Source organism: Passer montanus, unplaced genomic scaffold (assembly GCF_014805655.1).
Source record: "Passer montanus isolate IOZ18808 unplaced genomic scaffold, ASM1480565v1 scaffold15, whole genome shotgun sequence".
Taxonomy (NCBI): domain Eukaryota; kingdom Metazoa; phylum Chordata; class Aves; order Passeriformes; family Passeridae; genus Passer; species Passer montanus.
Genome location: NW_024362051.1, coordinates 6,847,840 through 6,874,858, shown reverse-complemented (window position 1 = coordinate 6,874,858; position 27,019 = coordinate 6,847,840). Strand labels below are relative to the sequence as shown.

The 27,019-nt window shown below is 39.4% G+C and overlaps 1 protein-coding gene across 1 annotated transcript in view; it reads right to left on the bottom strand.

Annotated features, from left to right (window-relative positions):
* The window catches only part of SPOCK1 (SPARC (osteonectin), cwcv and kazal like domains proteoglycan 1), a 272,406-nt gene that overhangs the window by 106,698 nt on the left and 138,689 nt on the right, over positions 1 to 27,019 (bottom strand). Inside the window, exon 5 of the mRNA XM_039701668.1 lies at positions 10,469 to 10,583. Coding sequence (XP_039557602.1) covers positions 10,469 to 10,583 — 115 coding nt within the window. The remainder of the gene's footprint in view (positions 1 to 10,468; positions 10,584 to 27,019) is intronic.

Genomic DNA, 27,019 nt, shown 5'->3' with positions numbered 1-27,019 from the left:
CAATTTCATGTTTTAGCTGACATTCACGTCTTTGTTGTTAATCTAGTTTGGAACGGGCAAACCTCTGTGGAAATATCTTCACAGTGCAAGTTTTTTGCAAGCTTCAACTCAAAAATGAAAGCTCATTGATGAATTCCTTAGGGTAGTCTTGGGTATGGTTTCATCATTTTTCCCAGTGAAGTTTTGTGCCTGAAATGAAGGATGTTGAAGGAGATGTGAAATTTAGCAGAACTCTGCTGGAAACCACTCTCAGCTTTGGAGGAGCCAAAGCTCCCCCCAGCAGAGCCCTACATGTGGGCAGAGCTGTGAATACCCAAGGCAGGAGGTGTGGAAGAGTCTGACCCAGCTGATCAGAATTTCAGCCCGTTGTTATTGGTGCCTTTCACTGCCAGGGAAAGGCTTCAGAAACAATAACTGGCAAATCTCAGTAAAGGTAAAATAAAGACTGTTTTGCAAACAATAAAGATCAGGTTTTAGTTGGTTTAAAAGCTGTGTGTGTTGAGTCTGCGTCACACAGAAGACACATGGTTGGAAAAAGCAGCAAACTGGTCAGCATCAAATGAAATGCAGCATTTTAAGGCCTAATTTGCAAATTTCATACAAAGTATATTGTTTGTAATATTGGCTGCAATTCGAATGTATAATACCATTTACCAAAATGCAGATTTTAAATGCTGCATGTGTAGTATTTTTCCAATATAACAAGATGCTGGAAATTGAAGAAAAACTTTAATAAAATTCCTTTACTGTAAACATCAGTCCCTATCTTACAAAAGCATGGCTTTTATTAGCACTAAAAAGTCTTCCACTGAACACATTTATGTCCTGAGGCTTCTAGAGCAAAAACCAGCAATAAATTTAGACTCTCCAGTAAACAGATTATTGGATAAACACAGAATAATTTTTTGGTGCATTGGAGGTCATTTGTGAACATTAAATAGTAATTTATGACTGACTGGATTACTCAACAGATTTAAGATAGGGATAAAAACCAAAAATACAGGCACATATTAAATGTTATCACACACTTGCTTCCAGCAATTCTATGGTTAACATTTTTATTAAAAATACAAAGAAGATGAATCAGGAAATACATCCTTAACTTACTGGGCTGTGATAAACCCAAAAATATTGCAGATTGCAAGTCATGTGAGGATTAATGTAGTCATAGAAGAAGTCAGACAACAGCTGAAACAAAACTCCTCCCAGGTGACCACCAGGACCATGGTGAAATGCTGAAACAGTGAAATGTAGTGCTGCTGCCAGGAATCTTAAGAGTGTGGAACTGCCCTCCTGGACTCCACATCCTCTTACACCAACCTGTTTGTATTTTCATGATAGTGATGTAAGAAGATTGATTGAAAAAGCATTGAAAATCCAAGAATTATGAGGCTACTCCATATGCAAAGCCTAACAGCTTCTTAGAGAATGAGGATTCAGAGGCAGTGAATCCCTTCCAGTTTTATTCATTTGTTCACTATTCATTTGTTGGCAAATCTCGTGACATTTGCCAAGCAGATGACATTTATACCAATTACTGTTTTCATTTCTTGCTCACTTTAAAGTGAGCAAGAGGAGCTTTACAAACAACAAAAAAGCCAACATCCCTTATGCTATCAACAGCTCACAGTCCAAGTCAGGAACAGAGAAATGCCATGGAGGAGGTGACTGAACTTTTAACTCTGCCTTCTTCCAGATATCCTGAGGGAAACAGGAACTTTTGGATGCTAACTTAGCTTTGGATGGTGGCTCTTAGCAAGCAGAGAAGAGCTATGCCAAGAGGTTTATATATGACCAATTCTGCAGTCTCCAAAAGAACCCACTGAAACAGCAAAACCACTGAAGAACAAACATGATGTTGCCCTTGGTTTACCTTTCATATATTTAATTTTTTCTGCTGGACTGTCTTTCCCATAAATCTGCTGCACAAAATTATATTCACACTAACTTTCAGACATGAATTTTCCATCATTATACATTAGCTTACATATTAGTCAGAGCTCAGAGCTGTAAACACTGCATTTTATACATAGTTTGTATGTAATACCAAACTAGGTGTGGCATGTATTTCAAACTCTTCCCCCAGCCCCCTTCTAAAAATATTAGAAAAATAAAAAAAAAGTTAAATAAAAAGTGTTAATTAAAAATATTAATAAAAAAGGAGTTTTACATTACAGAGAAAAGTAATTAGTGTGTGTTTCTATGAAGGATGAAACAAATACAGAATGTTATGCAGAGTGCTTAAAGCAGCATACTGCACATGTATTTACAATATATATCAATTTAGAGATCACAAAGTGTCAAGGCCAGAGCTATTCTCCAGAAAGCTCAGGTGAAAGCCCAACTGGAAAAAGGGCTTCCAAGCTGCACACATTCCAACAGGGCTGATAGAAGAATCATCAGAGGTTTAAAGCAGGCATGGATAGAATGGCCATTTAAAAAAGGGGATTAATTAAAAAAAAAAAAAAAAGTTTAAAATCTTAACATCTTTTCCACATTCCAACAGGGCTGATAGAAGAATCATCAGAGGTTTAAAGCAGGCATGGATAGAATGGCCATTTAAAAAAGGGGATTAATTAAAAAAAAAAAAAAAAGTTTAAAATCTTAACATCTTTTCTGATGACTCAGAGTCACTGCAAAGCCAAAGATCTAAAAATAATTTAAACAGCAAGAAGACGAAATGATAATTTTGGGTTTCTTTCTTTACTGATCTCAGCAGCCAAACCCAACGATCTCTGCTACAAAGAAAAACTGAAACAAGAAAGAGAAATGTCTTTCTAAGAGAGCTTGATTTATAAGAAAAGACTATGAACATTTGCCAAATCTAGAAAAACAATAGAAGGTCATTATTTCAAAATAAATACTGAGGAGCCATTTAGGAAAACTCCAGAAGTTTTAGCTGGATTTGAATAAACAGGCTAGATATTAGCCAGTTTCCAACAAGAAAGGTTCAGATGGTCAGGATTCATCCAAATGGAGTACAGGAGGCAAAAAACCTTATTACCTTTAAGACAGAACTTGATAGGCTTATGAAAAAGTTTATTTTATACTTTTGCAGAGGGATTAGACTTAATGATCCAAGAAGTTACTTCTAGTCCATTTTTATATACTGCTAAAAGGGTACAACTAGAAATATTAAGAGCAGGAATATTACAAAGAGGTATTCAACCCATTCAGTAATAGTATCTTTAAATGCAAAAATTATTTATAAGTGCTAATTAAAGTGCAGAAAAAAAGAAGTTATTTTCTCATTTTGTTCAATATAAAAATGCTCTGATGATAGCAAAGGTACCCAGAAGTACTCAGGTGGTTTCAGTGAGTGCTCTGAAACTGGTCTGAAAGGAGCAAAGCAGCAGGAGATTGTCTCAATGCCCCCTGTGCTTCCTTTGTGCTTGCAGCAGCCTCAGGGGAAAGCAGAGCACGGTGAGGCAGGAGCTGCAGGGTAAAAGCCAGAGACCTCAGCAGTGAGATGCTCACCCTGCAGCCTGGTGCTTGGTGGCTGTGAGTAAAATACCCTGAATCCCCTGCTGACAGCAAGAACAACCTCATCTCCTGGCATGGCCAGTGCAGACAGGGATGAGGACACACTCTAAAATCTGTTAGAAGAGAGCTGTGCATTACTATATATTTCAAAAACTACTCATGTCCAGGAAGAGCCCATCACCTTGCACTACTCTAATGAGGTCTAAAGCTGCTGGAGCATGAGCCAGCTCTGTGGAGAGACAAGCAGAGTGGCTAACTGGCCTTGGGATGCAGAAAGTCCAGGCTATTGGTGACAATCTTGTGCAATTCCCATGGGAGATGTCTGTGCTCTGCCTGACTGTGGTTTTTCATGGGTACATTTTTCTGTAGAAGTTTGGAAATTCATGGAAATACCAAAATGCATGATGTAAAATTTGAGCTCTTTTTGCTTTGAGTCAGTAATCCAACATGAATTTAAAGATGACTGCAGTCATCTTTGTTTTAAAGTCAAGGAAGGATCTTTTGTAAGTTTGTGAACTGTTCAGGGGTCTTTTACCTCTGAGTTTTCAATTACCCCAAAGTCAACAGCATACCTAGAGCTTGGGAAAGCTGAAAACAGCCTAAAAGGAACATGAATTCTCATCTGTTGAGAGGACACACCATAGTCAGCTTCCTCCAGAAAGTAATCACCTGGATTTTGTGCAGAAACCCCCGGCAGCAAGTACGTCACTGAAGGCTCAGAACTGAGTGAGCTCATATCAATGTGTGGGATGAAAGCCAGTCCCTCCACAGCCTCTCCACACGGTCTCTTCAGTTAAAAGCAATTTAATGTAGGCAGAGATGAAACTGAGAAATGGACCACTTTGAGGGGGAGACCTACAGTGTACAAATGACCCTGCTCAGTAGAGTGATATCTGCTTTTAACACCAGCGAGTGCTGTTCCAATATTCAAGCATCCTTGGACTGAATCCTGGGCAGTTACTGATGGAGACTCTCTTGGAGGAAAAGCTATTAACCTTTGGGAGTTCATGCTTAGATCATAATTTTAATAATCAAAATTTTAGAAGTAACTGTAATAGGGAATAAAGGATAGTGCCAGACTCATATGTTGTTCTCTCTTAATAGTCAGTGGTCCCCGTGAGCACTAATAGATTGATGGCACATCACACCATGTGCTCTCTGTCTTATTAAAAGGCAACTTGGACTCCATAACAAAACAAACATTCCTTATTTCCATGTGTCTGTTATTTGTCTGTTGTAAAACCCCAAGCTCTTGCACTGTAGTGGAGGTACCTTTGCTGCCAGGCAATCTGGAGATGAAATACTTTTAAAGGCTTTCAAATTGCCTCCAAGGATTTGCACACATCACTTACACACCCCTTGCACATCACATTATGTACTGCACTTGGCTGTGACCTCAAAGGCCCCTCTCTCCTTGATTTTCCTGCTTCTCATTTCTCTTTGTGGACAAACAGCATGAGCCACAGTTAAACTGTGCAATGTACCGTGGGGGATTGGGTATTAGTAAGAATAACAGTCTTTACAGAGTAATGCACTAGAGTTAACAACTTACAAAAAAATACCCCAAACAACAAACATTTACTCAGTCCTGTTCATGTCTAGAACTTTCCTTCACTGACGATTAAAGTACCTCTCCAAGATTCTATCAGAGCTACCCTTGGGAATAATAAGCCTAAATTCTGGCAATTTCTCCAGTGCAATAGCTTTGCTTGAAAGAAACTTAACGCAATCTTTTGGTCTTGTGATTTTGTGTTTAATCAAATATTTCAATGCTCTTTCTTCTGAAGCAAAAATCTATGCCAGTAGATTAATCAATACTCAGCACTAGAGGTAGATTAATTTTTTTTCACAAAAACATTCCTTTTCTTTGTTTTTTTGGTTTTTTTTTCCCTAGAAAAAGTCAGATTTAGAGAGTTCAAATCAGTTTGCAGATATGTGTAAATATTGTTGTATTGTTACTTGGGAAAAAATCCAACCTATTTGAAATGGCTTTCTTTTATAATAAAACAATGGTCAAAAGATTTTATTTCACTCTAAACTGTGCAGTTTTCTTCCCTTAATTCTGAAAACATTAATCAGCAAATAATTCATTTGATGCTCATTAATAAATCTGCAGCAAAAATAACTCATAACTGTGAATTCATCCCAGAATTCACCAAGACCACTGAAGATGCAGAAAATAATTATGATATTTAGAGGTTTAGGTTGGATATCAGGAGAAGTTTGGGCACTGGAACAGGCTCCCCAGGGAAGTGGTCACAGCATCAAGCCTGACAGAGGTCAAGGAGTATTGGGACAATTCTCTTAGGCTCGTGGTGGGATTCTTGGGGTGCCCTGTGCAGGGCTGGGAATTGCATCCAATGTTCTTGATGAGTCCCTTCCAACTCAGCATATTCTGTGATTCTAGGATTAATGTAAAGTACCCTTTGAGCTATGCTTTTTCTCCTGAAATGTACATAATACACAAATGAACAGCAATTATTTTCTGAATCAGTGTTAAAAGGAAGAAGAGAATAGAAAAGAGCTACAAACACAGCAAGGTTAACTGGGGAACCAACTGCTGCTATCAGTTGATCCAAAGATAATTAATCATCACCCAAGTTTGGTTCTCCTGTGGATTTCTCACCTCTCAGGCTTTGATAAACATTACCACATAAATCAGGCAGAATTAAATGAGCTGAGGACCAAGCCCTCCATGGCATCAGTCAGGGCACTGGGAATGTGGGAGCGGGGTTTTGCACAGGAAGCTGTAACCCCCAGGAGAGCCCTTGGTGTTGTGCCAAGCCCTCATTAGCATCAGCAGTGTGGCAAACAAGAAAAAACACAAGTCAGAGAGAACAGCAAAGCAACAGGGTTGGGTTTATAGGCCCTATTTTAGTACCTTTTAAAAGGTGATTGTTGATGTAATCATAGACATTGAGGAATAGCACTGTTTCAAACCCTTGCTGATGTGCACAACTTTTCAGTAAATCCCTGAAAGTGCATTTGCTGTGGTCAGAGATTTTTCTGCAATGCTCCCAGCAGTTCTCCAAAGCAGGTGGGTCACTGATGTCCTGGCAGTGATTGCTTTGCCTCCCCCTTTTGGATACAATTTAAAGCATTCACTGGCAAACCAGAGCAATGCTACAAAAATGCTCTATTTCACATATGGGGATGTTTTACTTCACTTGTTTGGAACAGGGTCCTTCCTAACCAGAAATGGTGTATCAGCTGCAGGATTTGTAAAGAAAGAGAGGGAGATTTGTCTGCTCCTTGTGGGTGAGGGTAATTGCCAACACTGCCATGTTGGTTGGACTGAGGTTTTGACGTGTAATTTAGAAGAACAGATGTTTTATCTGGGAACTTGTCCAGATCTTTAAAAAAAAAGTGAAAAACTCAGTAGTAGACTCTTTAGTCAGCAGCATTATCCTTAAAAGTCCTGGAGAAATAGTGAGTAAATAGCTGGATTTCTAAGACACAGCAGAGAAGCAGAGAAGCAGTGTGATTATCTTTGTGAGTGACTTCCATTGCAGGGATGAACTAATTGGTCGTTGCTGGTCAAATGGACTGAACAAAGCTGTAAACCCTGGACATGTTAATATGGCCATTATTTTCACATCAATCCTCTCTTCTCATTCTGTTCTTTTGAAAAGAGCCCAAGAGTGGCATCTTTCCTTCCCATCCATTGCACTGTCAGCACCAGCAGACACAAATGGCTTAAAGTATTATGGGACTGAGAATGCATGAGACAACTTTGAGAGACATTAACTACTGCCTTTCATGCAAAACCAAACCAATAAAGACTTTTCCTCATAGATTTCCAAATTGAAAGGGGTTTTAATCCACTCAAAAAGATTTCATAAGATTCTATCACTAGTACAAGGACTGTTAAGCATGTAAGAAAGTACCTCCAAATTTATCTTTTTCACACTCTTCAATTACAACTCAGTCTTGCCTTTTCTCTAAATGAACTGTCCAATTTGTACTGTAAACACTATGTGCTGACAGGATGTGCTGACAAAACTCTATTATCTGTTTGAAGTACCTCTCAGACATCTTCTGCCTTAACTTCTGAAGTACTAACAGCTTACTAGAAAAATTAGTTGGTTAATGCCCATGGAGAAAGAGAAAAATATAATTAAATACCCAGTGGTTTTCCCCTGTTATTGTCTGGGTTCTCCCATCTTTCTGCTCGTGATAGGCTCTTCAAGAAAATACAGACAAATAAAACACAAACAATTAACATGGATAAATATGCCAAAATGAATCCAAATGATGCTATTTTGCAAAGTTCCCTTTGGGCTATGCCCTTTTCCCTGAATTGTACATAATAACCAAATGAAAACCAATTATTTTCAGAATCAGTATGAAAAGGAACAAGAGACTGAAAAAAAAAATCTACAAACACAGCAAGGTTAATTGCGGAACCAACTGATTGTATCAGTAGATCCAAAGGGCAGAGGGTTGGAATTAGATGATCTTTAAGGCCCCTTCCAACCCAAACCATTCCACAATTCAAGACCCAGGGCTGCTCATGAGGTGACTGTGCAGGGGAGAGAAGGAGGAAGTTGCAGATGCTGCACAGGAGATCAGACTGCCCTGGGGCAGGGTCTGAGTAGCTTAAATAACACATTTCCATGCAACTCAATTTCTACACTGCTACTGAGCTCCTGCAGTGGTTTAAAAAGCAGGCATTCCAGCAGAAAGGAAATGAAATGGGAATGGCATCATGCTGTCACTGGTGATTTCAGAGTTTGCAGCACACTGTGCCTGGAAAACCACAGCTCTCCAGCCAGGCAGGCACTGGGGGACACAAACCAGCACAGCTCTGTCTGGGAGGCTCAGCAATAACAAAGGTGTTGCTCTCGATTACTTTTTGCTGAGCCAACATCCTGTGTAAAGCCACTGCAGCAAGTTGATAATGATGCATGAAATGGAAAATCCTCCTGAGCACATCCAAAAAGCATCATGGATGTGCAAAACAATCACAACAGCACCGTGTTATTTGGTAATTGTTACTACATGTGCCCACACTAATATATTCAGATTTTTGCTGGTTTTACATAGGTGTAACTCCACCCCTTTTAATGTGTTTATTCCTGATTAACACAGTATTTAATATGACTGGAGTCAGATGTACAGCAGTATTCAGCTCAGGCACAGAAAAAAACAGAATGCTGTGGGACTGAAGATTAAAACCTTCAGGGGCTGTCACTCCACTGATTCAAATCAACAGAAAATTTGCCCTGGTTACTTCCCTCCTTGACCTGTGTACCCCCTGAGGCCAGGATAGATGGGTACCTGGAGAATGAAACCACTGTGGGGTTATATGTGCCATTGTCACATATCAGCAGTAGTTCTTTCAGCATTGCAAAACTTGCTGGAAATTGTTTGGAGAATTTTCAAAGTAAGTTTTCAATACTTTTCGATTAATCTCCATAGTCACAGTGCTACTCAAAGGTTTGCTGAAACAGCTGCAGGCAGTGGAGGAATCATAGAGAGATCACATGAAACACAGCTTGCTTTCTGCACAGAAAGGATATTCAGTTCCTCTGCACCATCCTTCTGAACATTTTGACTACCTTGGAGATGTTAAATACTGGAAATAGCTCAGAAAGCATTTGGCTCAACATCTGTGTCTGTATATCACAAGGACTACTATATAATGCAAGGATTTAAACCAGGTCTCAATCCATCCTCAAATGGATTTCCATCCTAGAAAATATAAGCTACATAATGCCAAAAATATCATTAGAGTGTAAGCACTGCACATAGAAGTGTCCTAACTTCCTTCCAGGGAGCATTCCATACTGAAAGCTAAATACTGAACACACTGCACACTACACCATTAACTTTGGATTATCAATCAAAGACTAATTTTTCGTACAGGATTAGTTTCCTCAACCAGGTGACAGTGAGATGAGATGCAGTACATGGGAATCAGATCATCCTGAATTTAGTTTGGCCTAAACAGTTGCTGAACTACAATATTGGCTGACAACAACATTTGGGGACCTGAGTTGTGTTACAGGCAAATTTTTTCTTCCGTACTAAACAGAGAGAGAAACTGAAGAGCAATCCCCAGATTTATCATTCAAACATAATGAAAGCAAGACAATGTATTCTCCATAAAGTGCAGACCAAGCATTCAGAGTTGCTCATTACAGCAGCCCATGATTTATTCTGTTATATATCTGCAGGCAGGTGGAGGGGCTGATTTCTCCAGCTTAATTCTGGCTCTTGACTCATCCTCTGGAGATACTAAACTGTAGTTTCCCTACTCCTTCTACTAGTTCTCCTTCCAAAATAGGGTAAATTTAGGGTTTTTTTCTCAACATTTGTTTATAAATGTCTCAGTTCTTGGTTGTAACATATCTCAACCCATAATCAGTAGACTTTTCTGCTATTTGTGGCTTCTCTCTGTGAAGTTCCATGGTCTAATTTGAACATCCTGGCCTTGTAGAATATTAGCTCGTTCATTTGCTCTTAATTCAGTCATTCAGCAATCTGATCTGGAGATTTCTCTAGTTATGAGAAGGAGTTGCTCTACAAAATCCACCAATATTTTTCAGCTCTTTAGCAAATTTAAGCAGATGTTTGATACATTTTTTAAAAAAAATCTTTATTAATCTCCTGTTAATTACCTCTAATTAAGTTACCAGAACTGTAGATATTTCTGGCACAGTGTTTTCATATTTTATGTTTTCAGTTTTTAAAATATGCATAATTACTGTTCTCTGGGGGGAGAACATCCCTCCTAGAACTTGGAGAGAATTCTACAATTCCCAGCACAGGATGCAGCATGTTCTGGGTCATCTTTTTTAAATAGCCTCAGTTAGAAATATAAAACGTCTTTTTTTTTTTAACTGAAATTAAAATTAAAAAGAATGTTGTAAAATGATGGGGGTTTTAATATTAATTTTGGAGTTTTCTCTCTTGATGTATTCTCCCTCTCTGGATGTCTGTGGCAGACACACAAGCCTGGAGGAAGGGGAAGGTTGCTCACCTGTGCACCAGCTGCTTGCGGCTCACGCAAATCGCGGTCTCGTAGTCGTGGGTGACACACACTTTGTGTGGGCTGCACTTCACCTTCAGGCAGGGATCTTTGGATGGATCAAGGGCTATAAAAATCAAACATTAAAAAAAGAAAGTGAGAAATGCATGCAGAGGTCTCTCCCAGCAGGCAGATGACAACTGGTTAGAAAGAGCACTCCCACATGTGAGTGAACAAATACTTTGACATTTTATAGCATGCGCTGCTGTTTTCAGACTGCATGGGAAGTAGAGAAGTTTACACAGAAAAATAGCTGGAGAGCCTAAAGGCTCGTTACTGAACAGTGATCTAACTGGTGTTCACATTAATATTAGACACGAGAGTTTGGGATGAAGTTCTGGTTTAACAATCTGTATCACGCTGTTTATTTCACAGAAAAGCTATGTTTGAATAAAATATACTCAAATAACAAAATGACCGGTATTTTAGAAGCTAACTAATAACTGACATAATGCAGAGTGCTAATAAATTTAATTTCACAGCTGCTGTAAAACACGCGTAATATTTTAGAGATTATTTTTAATTTTTACAGCTAAGCATCCCCTGTATTTAAAATGCTTGAGTAGAAAAGCTACAACAAAATAATCCTGGCTCTCATACAACAACCTGCACCACCAGCAGTGCTGTCAGAGTTGGGATCAGACAACATGATGAGTTGCCATCTCAGAGCAAACATGTCCAGGCTCTTGTCCCATTTGAAAGGTATCTGTCTAAATTCATTCTTCTACAAAAGAAGGTTTCTAAAAATCAGTAATAAGACATTTTCTGCCAAAATGAATTATAAGTATTCAAACTATGGTTATGTGAACATGTCAGAAGGAAATTCTCTGCCATACCAGTCACACAGAGAAATTTCACTTTTGTTTGAGAAGTGATTTTTAGAGAAGCTCTTTTTGGACATTCTGTTGCCATGGATTTGACTTCTGTTCCTCTTCAATGTCTTTAAATCCCATTTTCCCTCTTCCATATCTCCTCACATCTTGGTCCATTCTTGGAAATGGGCAACTCTTGGTTTCATTTGGAGGATGGTATAAAGCTCTTACGTGCCCTTTAATATAAGCATTTCCAATTTCTACTGAATAATCAGAGAAACTTTCAAGGGAGACTATTTGAAGTAGAAGAAGTTTCAGTTTGCTATGTACCAGATTTCTCTGAGAGCAAATATATTTCCAACAAACAGAGGATTCTTCTTTTTTCCTTCGGGTCTGAAGTGCTGCAGCTGTTCTGTGCTGGGTTAAACAGCCACAGCTACAAGCTCCTGCCACATTAACACCCATTACACATTTGTGATGGGCAATTAAGCTTCACTAGTGCATATGTATTTACTGGAATGCCTTTGGTGCAAGACAGGGGGAAATCGTAAAAAACAAAGCAAAAGTGCTAAAAGCTTTTTCTTTTAAACCATTAAAACTGATAGAAGAGGTGAAGTGAACAAGGAAGGAGAAAAGACCATCTGTTTCCTACACAGTAAACAATAAGGCAGCAACATTCAATGCGTTGTCATTAGGAAAATACATAGGCAGTGTTTGAGGAGACAGGGTCTGTCCCACTGGAAAGACCAAAGGCTGTCAAGGCTCTTTAGGGATGTTTTCCTTCTGCCTTTTGGTGTCTTTTTTAAGCGAGACAGATGAGAAGTATCTGATTCCCTGCCCTTTACATTCCCAGAACACAAACAGTGAGAGACACCTTCTTAATCCTCTTACTTCACTCTCACTGGAGACTGAGTAAGGGACTGGGGCAGATCTTTGACAGGGATTTAAATGGCAATCCACAGTTTCCTGAGCTGGCTGTCTACCTGGATATTCTTAAGCTGCAAACCAGTGAAACACCCTCCTTCTGCAAAGCCTTTAATGAGGGAGCACCATTTGGAGTGTGCAGGGTCACCACACCACCGTTTCAGTGGCTGAGGTAGCTCAAAGGTCATATCCACACACAAATTTAATGACCAGAACTTTTGCTCACTTGCAGCTGGCCCTGCTCTGCTGCTGGAGCCCATGCACATTGCTTGCTCTGCTGGTGACACATCCTTGATGCAAAATGCTGCATCAACAAAAATCACTGTGCAAACTGGCTGGGAGCCCAGGGCTAAGAGCTGCCAGGAGCACTGGGCTGCTGGTGAGCACAGCCAGGCCTTGTGCTCAGTGTTCTACCAGCCAAGACCTGAGGAGTGGGGATGTAGCTTTAGCCTGGAAAGTCAATACTAGTTTGGCATGAACAAATAGCAAAATTTAGGCCCACATGGTCTATGAGACATCACAATACTTAGCATTTTTTCACAGTAAAATTTACTCTAATTGGCGAATCCATTCCAGGAGCTATTTAGGTCTTCCAAGGCAATAAAAATGCATGCAGTTCTGAAATAGCACCACACTATGCATTACCGGTAAAAGGAACACAACTTTCAATATTTTCCAATTTAAAATTTGTCTATCCTAAAAGAAAAAAACACTGTTGAATAATCATCAGGAAGGAAAGCAATGGGAAAACCTGTGGTTGGCAATCCTAGCCATTATTTCCTTACAAATCAAGCCTCAACTTTCTATACCCTGGTGAATTGCTTCTAAAATCTGAGAACAATAATAACACTGACAATAAATCCAAGTTTCACCAAGTATCGAGAACTCTATAATTTCATGATCACTGTGCCCCAAGTGGCCTCCAACCACCACATCCCCCACCAGCCCATCTCTATTTGCAAACAACAAGGTCCAACATAGTCCTTCACTGGGACTGGTGGGCTCATGCACCAGCTGTGACAAATAGTTGTCCTCCACACACTCTAAAATCTTCCTGGACTGCCTCTTTTCTGCTCTATGAAGTTCCCTTTCATGATCACTGTGCCCCAAGTGGCCTCCAACCACCACATCCCCCACCAGCCCATCTCTATTTGCAAACAACAAGGTCCAACATAATCCCTCACTGGGACTGGCGGCTGGTGGGCTCACACACCAGCTGTGACAAAAATTTGTCCTCCACACACTCTAAAAACTTCCTGGACTGCCACTTTTCTGCTCTATGAAGTTCCCAGCAGATGTCTGGTAAGTTAAAGTCACCTACAAGAACAAGGGCTGATGATCCTGAAACATTCTCCTGCTGCTTGTAGAGCTGTCCACTCCTCTTCCTGGTTGGGTGGACAGTAACAGACTCCCAGGAGGATATCAGACTTGTTGGCCTTCCCCTCTCACCCACAGACATTCAATCTCATTGTCATTAATTTCAACATCCATGGCATCAAAAGCCTCCCAAATATAAAGGGCCAGTGGTGGAAGACCTAAAGTCACCTACAAGAACAAGGGCTGATGATCCTGAAACATTCTCCTGCTGCTTGTAGAGCTGTCCACTCCTCTTCCTGGTTGGGTGGACAGTAACAGACTCCCAGTAGGATATCAGACTTGTTGTCCTTCCCCTCAATTCTCACCCACAGGCATTCAATCTCATTGTCATTAGTTTCAATACCCATGTCATCAAAAGCCTCCCTAATATAAAGGGCCAGTGGCGGAAAACCCCATGAAAACCCTTAAATGGAACATGTAACAGAAGTATCATGTATTATTCATTACAAACAGCCCTTACATGCAGTTCAAAACAGTCGTTTGTTAAATACAAGCCAAAGTATGGACTTTGTCAGAAGACAGCAAAACCCCCATGATGTGGATTGTTATTTCTGGAGATTTTTTTCCCCCAACTTATGCAGAATACATGATCCATATGAACATAAAAGTTCAAAGCAGGGATTTATATGTCTGCAAAGTTCCTCAACATGTTAAATACATTTGGAAGGTTGTTCTACTGCTAGGCAACACAAGCCCTAAGGAGAGCTTGTAATAAGAAACAATTTCTGAAATATGCTAATCAAAGATCATGCTTTGTTAATCAGATTTCTACATGTCTAGGAGCAGATGCTCATCATTGGAAGAAGAACACACCCTTGGGAATAAGATGAAACATAACAACCATATTTGTCATTACAGTTTTTTGTCCTAAAGCAATGAGTATGAACTCTTTGAAAATGAAGAGCTAAAAGTACAAATAAATAAATAAAGTGACAAGAAGATATTACTTTATCAGCTTGAAAGGAAAACTACAGCCATCCCTTCTCTGTGTCAGGGAGTCTGCACTCAGCTCTGGCTGCACAGTAATAACAAAAATACCTTAAGCCTGGCTTTGAGATGTGAATATTTTCCTGCTTTTGTTTTAGGCTGAGTCTGAAGGTGAAACTGATATGAGTAATTAATCTCACTTTAGAGTGGCTGAGCATTCACTAAACGTCTATGTAGGGAGATATGTGTCCAGCCAGTACTGGAATGAAATGTTTCACTTTGACAAAAATTCTTTGATGAAAACCCACTTCAGTCATCCTCCCTATAATTTTTTGAACCCAGGCTCCATGGTTTCCTGTTCTGAGAATTTCCCATGGATACTGGGTCTCCAAGGGAAGGATCCACCCCAGGAGACAGCTGCCTGAAGTACAGTACTGGACATCTAAGTATAATCATTTTCAGAAGATTTTTATCTTGGAAAAATGTAGGAAATTAGAAAAATTTAATCTTGGCTCATGAAATCTTCTATGGTAATCTCAGAGAGAGACCAAAGTAATTGGGAGATGATAAACACCAGGGATTGCAGGATTACATCAGCTTCCTAAAAATCTCCTAATGATAAGGTGACATTGCTTTCCAATACCAAAAGGTCTACAAACACCAACTGCATCCCAAACCTCTTTCTGTCCCAGCTCCACACAGCAGACCAGAGAATTTTCACCTATGGACTGAACATACTTTCCCCTCCTTGCACCATTCACCAGAGCTGTGGATTTGCAATATAAATCAGTGTTGGACAAAGACCTACCAACAGTGTTTGAGATACTTTTCTATTACATTTCACGTTTTTATTTATTACCACAATAAAAAAAAAAAAAAAGACTTATGACTTGCAGGAAAATCTTAGTTCAGTCAATGGCAGTAGTTGGGGAAGCAGTGTTGGACAAAGACCTACCAACAGTGTTTGAGATACTTTTCTATTACATTTCATGTTTTTATTTATTACTACAATAAAAAAAAAAAAAGACTTATGACTTGCAGGAAAATCTTAGTTCAGTCAATGGCAGTAGATGGGGAAGTTGCTCTGTAAGGATGTAGTTCCATATGTTGTGCCAGTGGGTCACTGTGTTAATCACAACAGAGCCAATTTGCTTTTCACACATTTGACTTTAAAAGGGTGATAACAAATAAATACTTTCAGTGTCTCACAGCAATGGATGTATAATCCTGCAGAAACTGTACACTAGTTCACAACAAGATTTATGAGCTTGATTCTGTTTTTATGACCATTCCTTAGGGGAAGAGAGTATTTTCAAAATGTAGCTGTTTAGTGAAGCTGAAATGAGCTGCACAATAAAAAGAGATGGTGTTATGTAAATATTGGGGGGTTTGTATTTAAAATTGCCTGCCAATAAATACTATGATCACTCAATGACAAAATACTTCTGCATAATGCAATGTCAAGAGTAGTTGCTTTTATGCAATCCCCTTGGAACTGTTCTGGCTATACAAGGAAAGAACATCTGCTGGAGAGGTATGATGAAATTGAAAACGGGACCTGCTGTCTTCAATGCAAAGATCCTAGTGTGCATTTTAATAGAAAAAAGATCGATAATAAAACTAAGTCAATTAATGATGCATTACATTATATGTGTGCATTTCAATATCATCATGTGTTACTTGATTCCAGCGTTACTTCACAAGCAGGCAGAGGAAGGAAAGCACAGTTCTGGCTGTAGGGGTCAGGAATTGGGCAGGGAAAGGAAGGGCAGGAATGGGAAAAGCTCTGAATGAACAGGTCTGGGCAGGCAGGGGACAGAAGACTCTGACTCTTCCTGCCCTCTCAGCATGAAGCTCAAATGGCATCTAATGTCAACCTGCAGATCTAGAAGGGAAGGTTTCAAATCAGCATCAAGGGTCCACTTCCAGTGCAGTGATGACCAAAGAGAAAGTGACTGAGCAGCTGAGTAGTGCCTTGGAGGAATTTTACTCTGCTTCCATGAAAACCATCATAGAGCAAATGTGAAGGAGCTATCAAGCCAGCTGAAACATGTTAATAAAAATTCCTACAAGCTGCCCTTGATTTTTGCTAGGGAAAGGACATGTTTCCAACACATGCAGGCTAAGACCAGCTTTAGCTTTAACATTTTGGTTATTTGAAGTACACCACAGCCTTCACATCAGAGTCAGAGCTTCATCAGCTTTATGATGAATTTATGTTATTTTTTTTAAGGTGAACATGGTAATACATATTAACTTAAAGAGCACTTCTCTGTGAAAGCATGGTAAGTTTCCAGTGCTCTAGTGGCAACCTTGAGCCAATCCATGTGCTGGGGTCAGACTGTCACTGGGGCTCCATGCAGGTGCAATGGGACTACCCCATCCCCCTTGAATGGACAAATGTCCCAGGAAGCCCTCCACAGAATTTCAGGCTTTATGGCCATTCAGAAGACCTTATTCTTTGTTAAAGCCAAGTGTAACATTTATTCTCAGAGTTGATACTGTTAATAATTCTGGTCTTACAAAGTATTATTTAACAACAGATTACAAGACCCTCCCACCATATAAATGTAAATAACACCAATGGTTTTATTCTGCTTCTGCAAATCTTTGCATAACTCATTCAGCTTCATTAGGGAGAAAATTTGTGTTAGCCCACCCCCAAATTTAGGAGAGAACATGTCTTCCAACCACCAGCTCTGATATTTAAGTTTCTCTCTCTTCCTCAAAGCAGTTTGGATACAGAAATCAATTCAGCTGAAAATTAATTACCGAATGTTTCAAACATGTATGTGAATTATTTTCAATAAATGGAATTTCCCAAGGCAGTTAGGCAATAACATCTCAAACTGTCAGCATTTGCTCCATCCCTGTATAGTATTTTTGTACAGCTTTGTTTTGGAGCACTCTAACATCTGAGTGGCTGAAGATGCTGATACAGTGCACTGAAACATCTATTTTAATTTTTACAGACACTTTAAAAATCGCTTTTTATAACTGACATATAATTGCTTTTGACATTGCTGAGGGCCATCCAAGGCAGGAGATGCTTCAAAGGACTCTGCAGATTTCCTTTCTGAAGAAAAGGATAAGAACCCTTGGTATTTAAATTAAATTTTCTGACGAATACACAGAAATCCAATTCAGTGGAAAAAAAAAAATAAAGGCGAAGAAAAGAGAAATAGGACAGGACTGGAAGTTAGGAAATGTGCTTCCACTGGTGGGTGTGATAAGCAACCACAGCCCTCAGCGCAGGTGCTGTTTCACAAACAACCCTCCTGCCCCCAAGGCAAAGGTTTCCCCAACATGCAAGGATGGCTCAGTCCCGTCAGTGCAATGCAGTGCAATCCTGCAGCAGAGCCACGATGTTCCCTCAGCTCCAGGCAATTCCACTGTGGGATAATTTGTGCTTGCATGTGTACCGAGGGTGTGTTTCTGCATATCCCACTGAAGGCAAAACACTTTATAAAAACCCTGACAGAAACATATTGATCAGATGTTACATTCAATTATTAATTCCAGGAAGTAGTGGGGATAAAAATCACCACATTCTCTAGGACTCAGAGGGCTTTGGCATATGTTTAACGACAGCAGCTCTACAGCTTCTGGTTTAGAGTCCCCAAAACCCTCAGGTGGTCCAGCTTCAAACTTCCTGGGATGGAAATGAGAGCTTCAAAACACTGCTCTAATCTTCAGCTGGTGGAACCGGAGGAAATGCTGAACCCTCTGTGTCTGACTTGCAGGAAGGGCCCAGTTCTGTAGTCCTTGCAGGAAGGGTCCAGTGAGAGGCCCTGAGGACAGGAGCAGAGCTAAAGGTGACCTTTTCCTTCCACTGCTCAGCTCTGCGGCCTCTCACCAACACACGGAGGACACAGTCCCTGTCCCCAGGCTCTCCAGGGATCTCCAGCACTCTGGCCTTTCCCTGCTATGCCCCAGCAGGCTGGGAGAGCCATCAGGAGAGAGCCATTGGGAAAGAGACATTGGGAGAGCCTTTGGGAGAGCCATCAGGAGAGAGAGCCACTGGGAGAGAGCCATTGGGAGATCACAGAATCACAGAAAAATTAGGTTGGAAGAGACCTCTAGATCATCGAGTCCAACCTATGTGCTAACACCTCAACTCAGAATCTGAGATATAGCACCAAGTGCCTTGTCCAGCCTTTCTTTAAACACATCCAGAGATGGTAATTCTACGCCTCTCTGGGAAGAGCGTTCCAGTAACAGAACCACAGAATAAAGAGGGTGAGGATCATTGGGAGAGCCCTTGGGACAGCCATTGGGACAGGCACTGGGAGATCCTTTGAGAGAGCCACTGGTGCTGACCTGGTGTCCCGGGGTGCTCCAAGCCCTGCCAGCCCTCATCCAGAGTGGAACACCCTCCCTCAGACTTCCACCTTCAATTTCCTGGCAAACGAGTGTGAGGAAAAGAGAGAGACAGCCTGGGAGCTCTGCACTGGTAGATCAGGCTGGCTGGTATCACCTTGCCAAAGGATTCTCAGTCAGATTTAATTTTTGTAAGAAGCTGAGGCTGCATTTTGCATATCTGTCATGGAACTGGGTCCTGTGACATCCTCTGATCCTCTTAAACCTCCAGATCCCAGTGCCAGAACAGAACTCTGCTTCTTTCCAAATGCCTGAAAGATTTTATTCTCTTTGCTGCTAGGAAAATACTGAAAATAAATACTAGAAAGGTTTAATAATGTCAAAACCATACAAAAGACTCTATATCATCATAAATAAATTAAAAAGGAGAAAGTATATTTAATTTAACTTTGAGATTTCTGAATTCTTAGACTTAACAATTCTATGGTAAGTTTGAAATACTAAATATAATTTTTCCTGTGAACTGACTTAGATTATTTCTGCTTTCTGTTACACTGGAGTGAATGATAATTTATTTAGTGGGATTTAATTTAATACAAATTATTTTACTCCAAGGCCAATGAAAACAAACCAGGTTATGCATTCTTGTGAAAATAATATTTGAAATTATTCATGTATAATTAAAAATATACAATTCCCATTACAGATTAATACAAATATATATTTTAATGTGCTCAGAGAAAATTTGCACTGCGTGTTGTGAAACATTTCTATAATACTCCCAACGTTGTTGGAATTTATACTTTAACTGAAGTAGTAATATAATGGGTAAAAATTTGCTATGATTTAATTCAAATAGCTAATTCATAAGATACTGAACTCTTTTCCATCTCTGATTAAAAGCTATAATGACGTTTAATACTGTGAACTATGACTAGAAAAAATTTGAAACAATGTAGAACTCCTCTGTATTTTTCACAGAGAATATTTAACCAATCACATATTATTATTCAATAGATATTTTGTCATTAAATCTGATTTCAAAACATGAACAACATGTATATCTTTTAGTGCTTATTTTTAGAGGTAATGCAGAAGAAAAACTGCATCACTGTTAATACTGATTCCATCAGCAAATAGTAAAAAATAAGGACCAAACTGGTTTTACAAATCAGTATTTCAGTATGCATAATTACAACTCTTTTCGAACACAGCATTGTAGAGAGCTAAGCAAGCAATAAAAATTCTGGGTATGAATTCTCTGAAAGGCTGACGAGGTTGCTCTATTTGTCGACTGAATGTCAATGTTGTTGCAGCTACAGCAGTTCCCAGCCTGGCTGCTGCTATCTCCACATGCCTGTATTTAAATGTGAAACGAGCAAAGACATTCTGCTCTGGAAATGAGAAAAACTCTACTTTTCCCATTAAGTTCCTGAGCTTATTTTCCAGGATAAATGAAACAGAATTTGGCTGCAAACATTATCATCTATTGCATATAAAGTTTATAAGCTTGTCCCAGGAAATGTTCAAGGCCAGGGTGGATGGGGCTTGGAGCAAGCTGGTGTAGAGGAAGGTGTCCCTGCATATGGCAGGGAACTTGAACTGGATGATCTCTAAGGTCCCTTCCATCCCAAAACATTCTGTGCTTCTGTGATTTTCTACTTAATGAATAAGCTAGAACACTGATAACATTCTTTAAAACAAATATGTCAGGGAAGAATTTCCAAATTGGCACTTTTTCTGAGTGTTCTTAGAACCTTAGTGCACAGGCAGTGGCTGTCCTAGTCAATGGGGCAGCAAGGAAAGGACACCCTTACACTGTCTTGTTCTATCACTGCTTTGTTTATCCCTTGGGATAAATGAGTTTGTCACCCTGTGCCTCAATACCTTTTCCAGCATTTAAAATGGAGATAGCAAAACTCATTGTCTAGAAATCAGCCTGGAACTCTTGGAAAGCATCACAGAACACAAGCAAAGGAGCCTGAGAATGACTTGTAAGGGAATAGTTTCAGAACAGCCAAACTCTGCAGAACTAAGAGCCATTTAATGTGCATTTATGGCAGCCTGATTGTCTCCATGGAAACATGGGAAAAACACTTCATCTTTTTCACCAACAGAAGATTTATTTCCATATTACATTAGTTTTAGTGCGCACTGAGCAAAACAAATACTGAAATAAAAGGCACTTGAAAGAGTGATTTCATTATGAAAACAGCAGTTTCAGTTCCTGTGATGTGAAAGCACCTCCTGCCAAGGTGATACCACTGTGGAAAACCTTGCAGATGGGCAGTGTTCTGTGAACACCTCTGGATTAGGGATGAAATGAAAAAATCACAGAATTGTATGTTTACAGGTAGAAAATTTGTTCTCACAAGAATCATTAAGTTATAGGGATTTTAGCCATGAGACATAATCAAAAATACCCTGAATGATGAGTGCTGCTGCTGCTGCTGCTGCACATGGCTTGTACTTAATCTAGAGAAAGGAAACACATCAGAAGTGGAAATTGGCTGGGGCTGACTGGCGTAATAGATTGTTGCCTAATGGAATTTTCATTGCTTCTGAGAGGAATTACCTAAGCAGGAAAAGATGAAGCTTCTCTATGGATAATCAATTAGTCATATAATTGATATCTAGAAGAGGTTTAAATGGGAAATAAATGAAAGGACAAACACCCAGCCTGCCTGGTTCTAAAGTACAGTGAATATAAATACAGCATAGAGAATTCCTTCTTCAAGCATGAGTTTAAGAGAAACAAGTTCTGGGAAAACTAGTGTCTGATGCCATTCCTCACTCCAAAGTGCAACAGAGAAGCTCTAGTGTGAAACAAATAAAGGTGAAAATTCCTAAATTACAAAATCATTTTGTAAAAATTAACTCCACTCTGCTGGAATTGATCAGTAATTGCTGGAATTGTGTTAAAGGTAGAAATTTTGAGACTGGGAGTCTCTAAACAGTAGGAGATCAGTGACTTTTCTGCACAGAATGAGATGAAAGGGTAAAATTAGCAGTTAACCTCAGGAGTGGAAAAAGCAGATTGTCAAATGGGCTGGAAGACAGAAAGTGGTCACAAGGAATGGCATTAGCATTGCAGTTTAGAAGTGTTGAGTGGAATGACAGCAACAAAAAGATGAAGTCACAGGACTTGTACCACACTGCAGAATTCATGTAAAGAAGGAAAAAAACCCCAAGATTAGGTTCTTTCTACATTTTTTTTTTCTTGCTACAATTTAGTTGCTGGCATCTCATAATCCAATATTTAATTCACACAACCTGAAGTTCCTATCTTGGTTTTGAGATCCCAAATTTAATTTTTAACAACAAAAGATCACCTCTAGAGAGCTGCTGCTAATCAAAGTTGTCTTTATGTAGCTCTCTGAAAAATGCAACAATTCTTGTCTCATTAATGCATTGCAGAGCATCTTGATAGGTCTTTTGATAAGTGATAATAATTTTTAAACACACAAACCCAATGTTTAGAAGGCTTTCAAGGAATTTATAGTTTAATTAAAATATGCTATGTTTCTCAAAAAAAATGCATTGATGAAGATCTCATCTGACAGAGAAGAAATGCTTTTTCTCTTGCCAATATTTAGCTAAAACAATTCTGAAAGAAGATCTTTTATGAAGAATTAAAGTTTGAACAGTTCCTTTTCCTAGTAACTGTGGAATAACTAAAATGTTGTTTTGTCCTTTTCCTACAGAGAAAGAGCTGAAGCTGCCTCAGGCAATACAACAGCAAACTCTGTAACCTTGCACTCAGCATGGCAACTAAAATTGACTTCTACAACAGAGGAACAACTGTTCATAAGAGAATTGCTTGATTGCTGGAACACCTAGGCAAGAACTGCCTTGGAAAAGAGTAAGCTCCCTGAGTTATGAAGTCTGAATTATTCAGGGTTCCTGATGTACATGTTATTTTTTTTTATTAGAACAAAGATAAAACAAGAGTTATAATAAAAAGGAATCCTATGTATTAGTAAAGGTGAATAATTTAAACACAAAGTAACAATGGAATTGGAAACTGGGGTTTACTGTCTTTCAGGGAATATATATTATATTGTATTTCCAGAGTCAACTTGTCTGGTCTATCTCTAGACATATCTGCAGGCATTGCCCCAAATACTTTTCAGTTCCAAATGAGATCCTTACAGAAAAATGACAATTAGGAACAGCACAATTGACCTTAGAGAGATTAAATATTTCCATTTATATAAATTTGCTATGAGGTTGAGAAAAACATAAATTTTATTACAGCACAATTTATCCATTCCACTGCTTCTCTTCAGAATATATTTCTATTTGCTTTTAATCAGTAAATTTCCATTCTAATACTTCACTACAAAGAGGTCTTCTACACTTCCAGAAGAGGCTGGAGCAAGGTGCTCAGTAAGAAAGACTCTCAGTGAGGACATATCTCATATCTCTGCTCCTTTCTGATTCCTTTCCCTACTTCATAGGGTTTGCAATATGCCCCTGTGATATTTGGGCTGACACTGAACTGGAAAATGAGTTTAGCTTGATTTTGCCATAGTCAAACATTAAAATCTGTTCAGAGAAAATGTGTTTGTCTGACATGAATACTGAATTTGCATTTATAATTTGGGCAAGATCATTTTCCAGCTGATGTCACAGCACTTTCCAGGATACAAATGCTGACAGAAAGCTTAACTCAAAATTTTCATCCACTCGAAGTCTCATCAGAGCAAAGACTGAAGACAATCTGGAGTGCAGAAGGGAAAAAAATAACTGAGAGTTTAATGCTCTGTGCTCTGACCCTTTTCCAACACTTGGAATATTAAAGTAACTTTCCTGAGATGCAGAGGAGGGGAACAGCTGTACAAACTAATAACCCTGAGCAGCAAAGTTCTAGTCCAATCTACTCCATCACAAGGAACACTGGCACATCAGCCTCAGCTGCTGCCACAGAGGCAGCCTCAGTGTTGGGTACCATTAAGTTCATCAAGAACAGAATAAAAATGTAATTCTGCCCTTGTAATTCTCTTGAGAGCCTTTATGTTATACATCACAATTTGGATGCAGGGAGTCAGCGTTTCAGTTCAGGGTATTTAATTCAGCTACTCACTTTAACTATCCCTTGCTTAGACAGTACATATGGATTTAAAAAAAAAAAAAAAGTAAAGACATTAAGAAAATATGATTAAAAGAAATATCAGGATTTTAGTGTATTATTCCATGTGCATGCCTGGTACAAATGAGTTATGAGGAAATATCACAAAACCTCAGATTAAACTACAGTAACAGCCATTGTACTAATGTGCAAGACCTAATGAGGGAATTCCTTTCTCTCTTTCTCACACAGTATCAATTTCATGCCCTATAGATTTTTAAATGGCCCACAAATCTTCGTGATTTGTTTTGACTTTTTTTTTTTTCTCCAAAGGAAGACTACCATAAAAGGTTTTTTAATGTGAGTTGAACAGTCAATAACAATCAAGATATTTATTAGGTGTAATGGGCTCCTTGAACATGGCAGATTCTATGTGGGATGTGGCCATTAGTGCATGTGTGTAGTAGCCCTTACTACTGGTCCCAGTCTGCTGAACTGGATGGTGCCACACTGACATTAATAGACAGATTTATTTTTTCAAGGGCTTGGCAGACACTTCAGAACAGGAGGTGTCAAACTGCCAATGTCACTGCTTCCAAAGAAACATCCTTCTTTCCTCCTTCCAGTGGATTGCCTCAGTGGCTCCTCCTTAAAATTTCGTGTCAAGCTAATTAATTTTGCAGTCTCCCAGGCAGCAGGATGATTTGAAACTCAGCATCTTCTCCTACTGACAATTTGCTAGCATGTCTAAATTTCACATCACTTAACTATGTTTCAGGTCGATTTCTGGATCATTTGGCTTTAGAAGGAAGCAGGACAAAGCCAAAAGGCTGCAGCTAAAAGGCTTTGCTGACCCTTCTTATTTCCTTGAAGCCTGAGAAATCAAACAGATGAAGGAGAAGCTTGGCAGGCTCATGATACAAATACAGAGAAGTGAAGTGTATTTTTACAGACAGTGGATTGTCAGGTTCTTGTAGTGAAATAAAATGAACACATAGTTGCTTCCTTCTGTGAGTAATCTGAAATAAGGTATTCATCCTGCTTAAAATCCCAGAGTGTTACAGTTGGAGCGCTGATCCTTTAAAAAGCTGTTTATCCACAACTTCCTCTGCTGGCATTCACTGGCAATTAAAACTTGCTATAGAAATGTCATCATCCATGAAGAGCCATTACCTGCATGGGAAGTACTGAGTGCCTCCATCAGAGAATGTCCAAATTTGCAAATGGCCGTATTTTTACAGATACTTATCTTTAAATGATGAAACACCAGACATTATCATAGACCAGTGGAAGCTTTGCCTTCCTTTGGATGAGGATTTCACTTTCTGCTTTCAAATGGGCTTGGCTAAATGACTCATAAAATAGAACCAACAGGAAAGTAGGGAAATGCTTATCTACACAATACCCTTGGTCACTTACAGGATTAAAATACTTTATTGTACAGCTGACACATTTGACAAAAAAAGTGCACACCAGAAAGTAACAAATGGAAATACAACAACAGTAGACACAAACATTCTTTCCACCATGAAAAAGCTGATAGCTGAGCAATACATATCACTGCTCCCACCATGTTTTAAAAGAAAAAAAGCAAACCAAACAGTAGGGACAGGTTGGGTCAATGACCCCATCTCTGCATGCTGTTATAGTGCCAATATCTTTGTCTCTCGTGCTTGATAGAGCTGTCAAAAAGAGGAGACTGGAACAGCTAGAATCTTTCATTCTCCTGTAATGAATAATTCACATCTCTGTTATTTGCTTGAACTGCTGAATGCTGGGCCTTACGGCCAGATAATTAAGTAATAAAGAATAGGGGATTTGTTGCTCGCTTCAAGTACCAGTTTCCCCAAATTCATGTAAAGATGACAACGTGCATTCCTATTTGTGCACATACACAAGCAATGTAGGAAGAAGAAATCATAAAAGCATCACATGACTGCTAACATCTAGATAATGCACATAGCTTCCACATATCGTCCAAGTTTGTCCAACACCACAGTTGAGGGTTTGCCATATAACACACCATTATCCTGTCTGAAATGATCCCACACGGAGATGAAGAAACCCACAACTGATCATGCTGTCTATCAGAACAAGCTTTGGGCCCTCCCCAAGAAGAAGATCAGCTGGAAGCCCCTTTATTACATTAGATTACACATTTAATTACATTATCCATCAACACCTAAGAGCTTCTAGACTCCTTTTACCACTTGCTTGGGATTAATTGTGCCTATTATCACCCGTCCTAGGTCAGACTGCAAGAATATGCAAATACACAGCACAGGCTTAGATTTAGTGGGGAAAGACACAAAGTCCTTAACAGATTATTGCTGCCCATTAATGACATCTCCAGCTGTGTCCATACTCCCATGTCAAGTTTCTTCCTCTCTAGGATCAAGAATTTTCTGCATGCAGTATAAACCAAGTAGTTATGCATGTTTTATTTGAAAGGAAAGAGTGCATTTAGTATTTTGGTAACATTTGAAAGAACTATCCCAGATAAAATTTGTACATTGCAGAGAGGGGGAATAGTGCATGAGGCCATCTGTCTTCTGCCTGAAAATGGTAAAGGCTTTCATGGGGGTACACCAGGGATCTGGTTTAAGTGAGCTGGCAAGAGAAGGAAACAAATGAGAAACAGTTAATGAAGCAGAATGTGAGTGAACACCAACCAGTGTGATGACTCTAAAATAAAAATATGTGCTCTTCTTGTATATTTGCCTCAGACTCCTGAGGCAAATCTTTAGCAGAGGACTCCTACATGAACAGCCCCCAGGGAGCACTTAATGTTACGTGAAGAACAGAAGGCTTCATGTGCTGGCAACTGTGCATTTTCCAGTGGAAAAAAGCCCCAGACCTAAAAAATATCAATCAGCTAATGCTCTTGGAAATGCATGACAGAGAGAGAAGTACTAAGAGACAGAAGTACCAGAAATTCTTTCTGACTGTTACGTCTTCTGTGGGCTCACTGACCCCACTCCTATCTCTACCACACAGATTACTTGAGAGCTTACAAAGGCAACTGCAGTACCCCATAAATGCTGTTTCTCAGCATGACAGTATGTTTTGGTA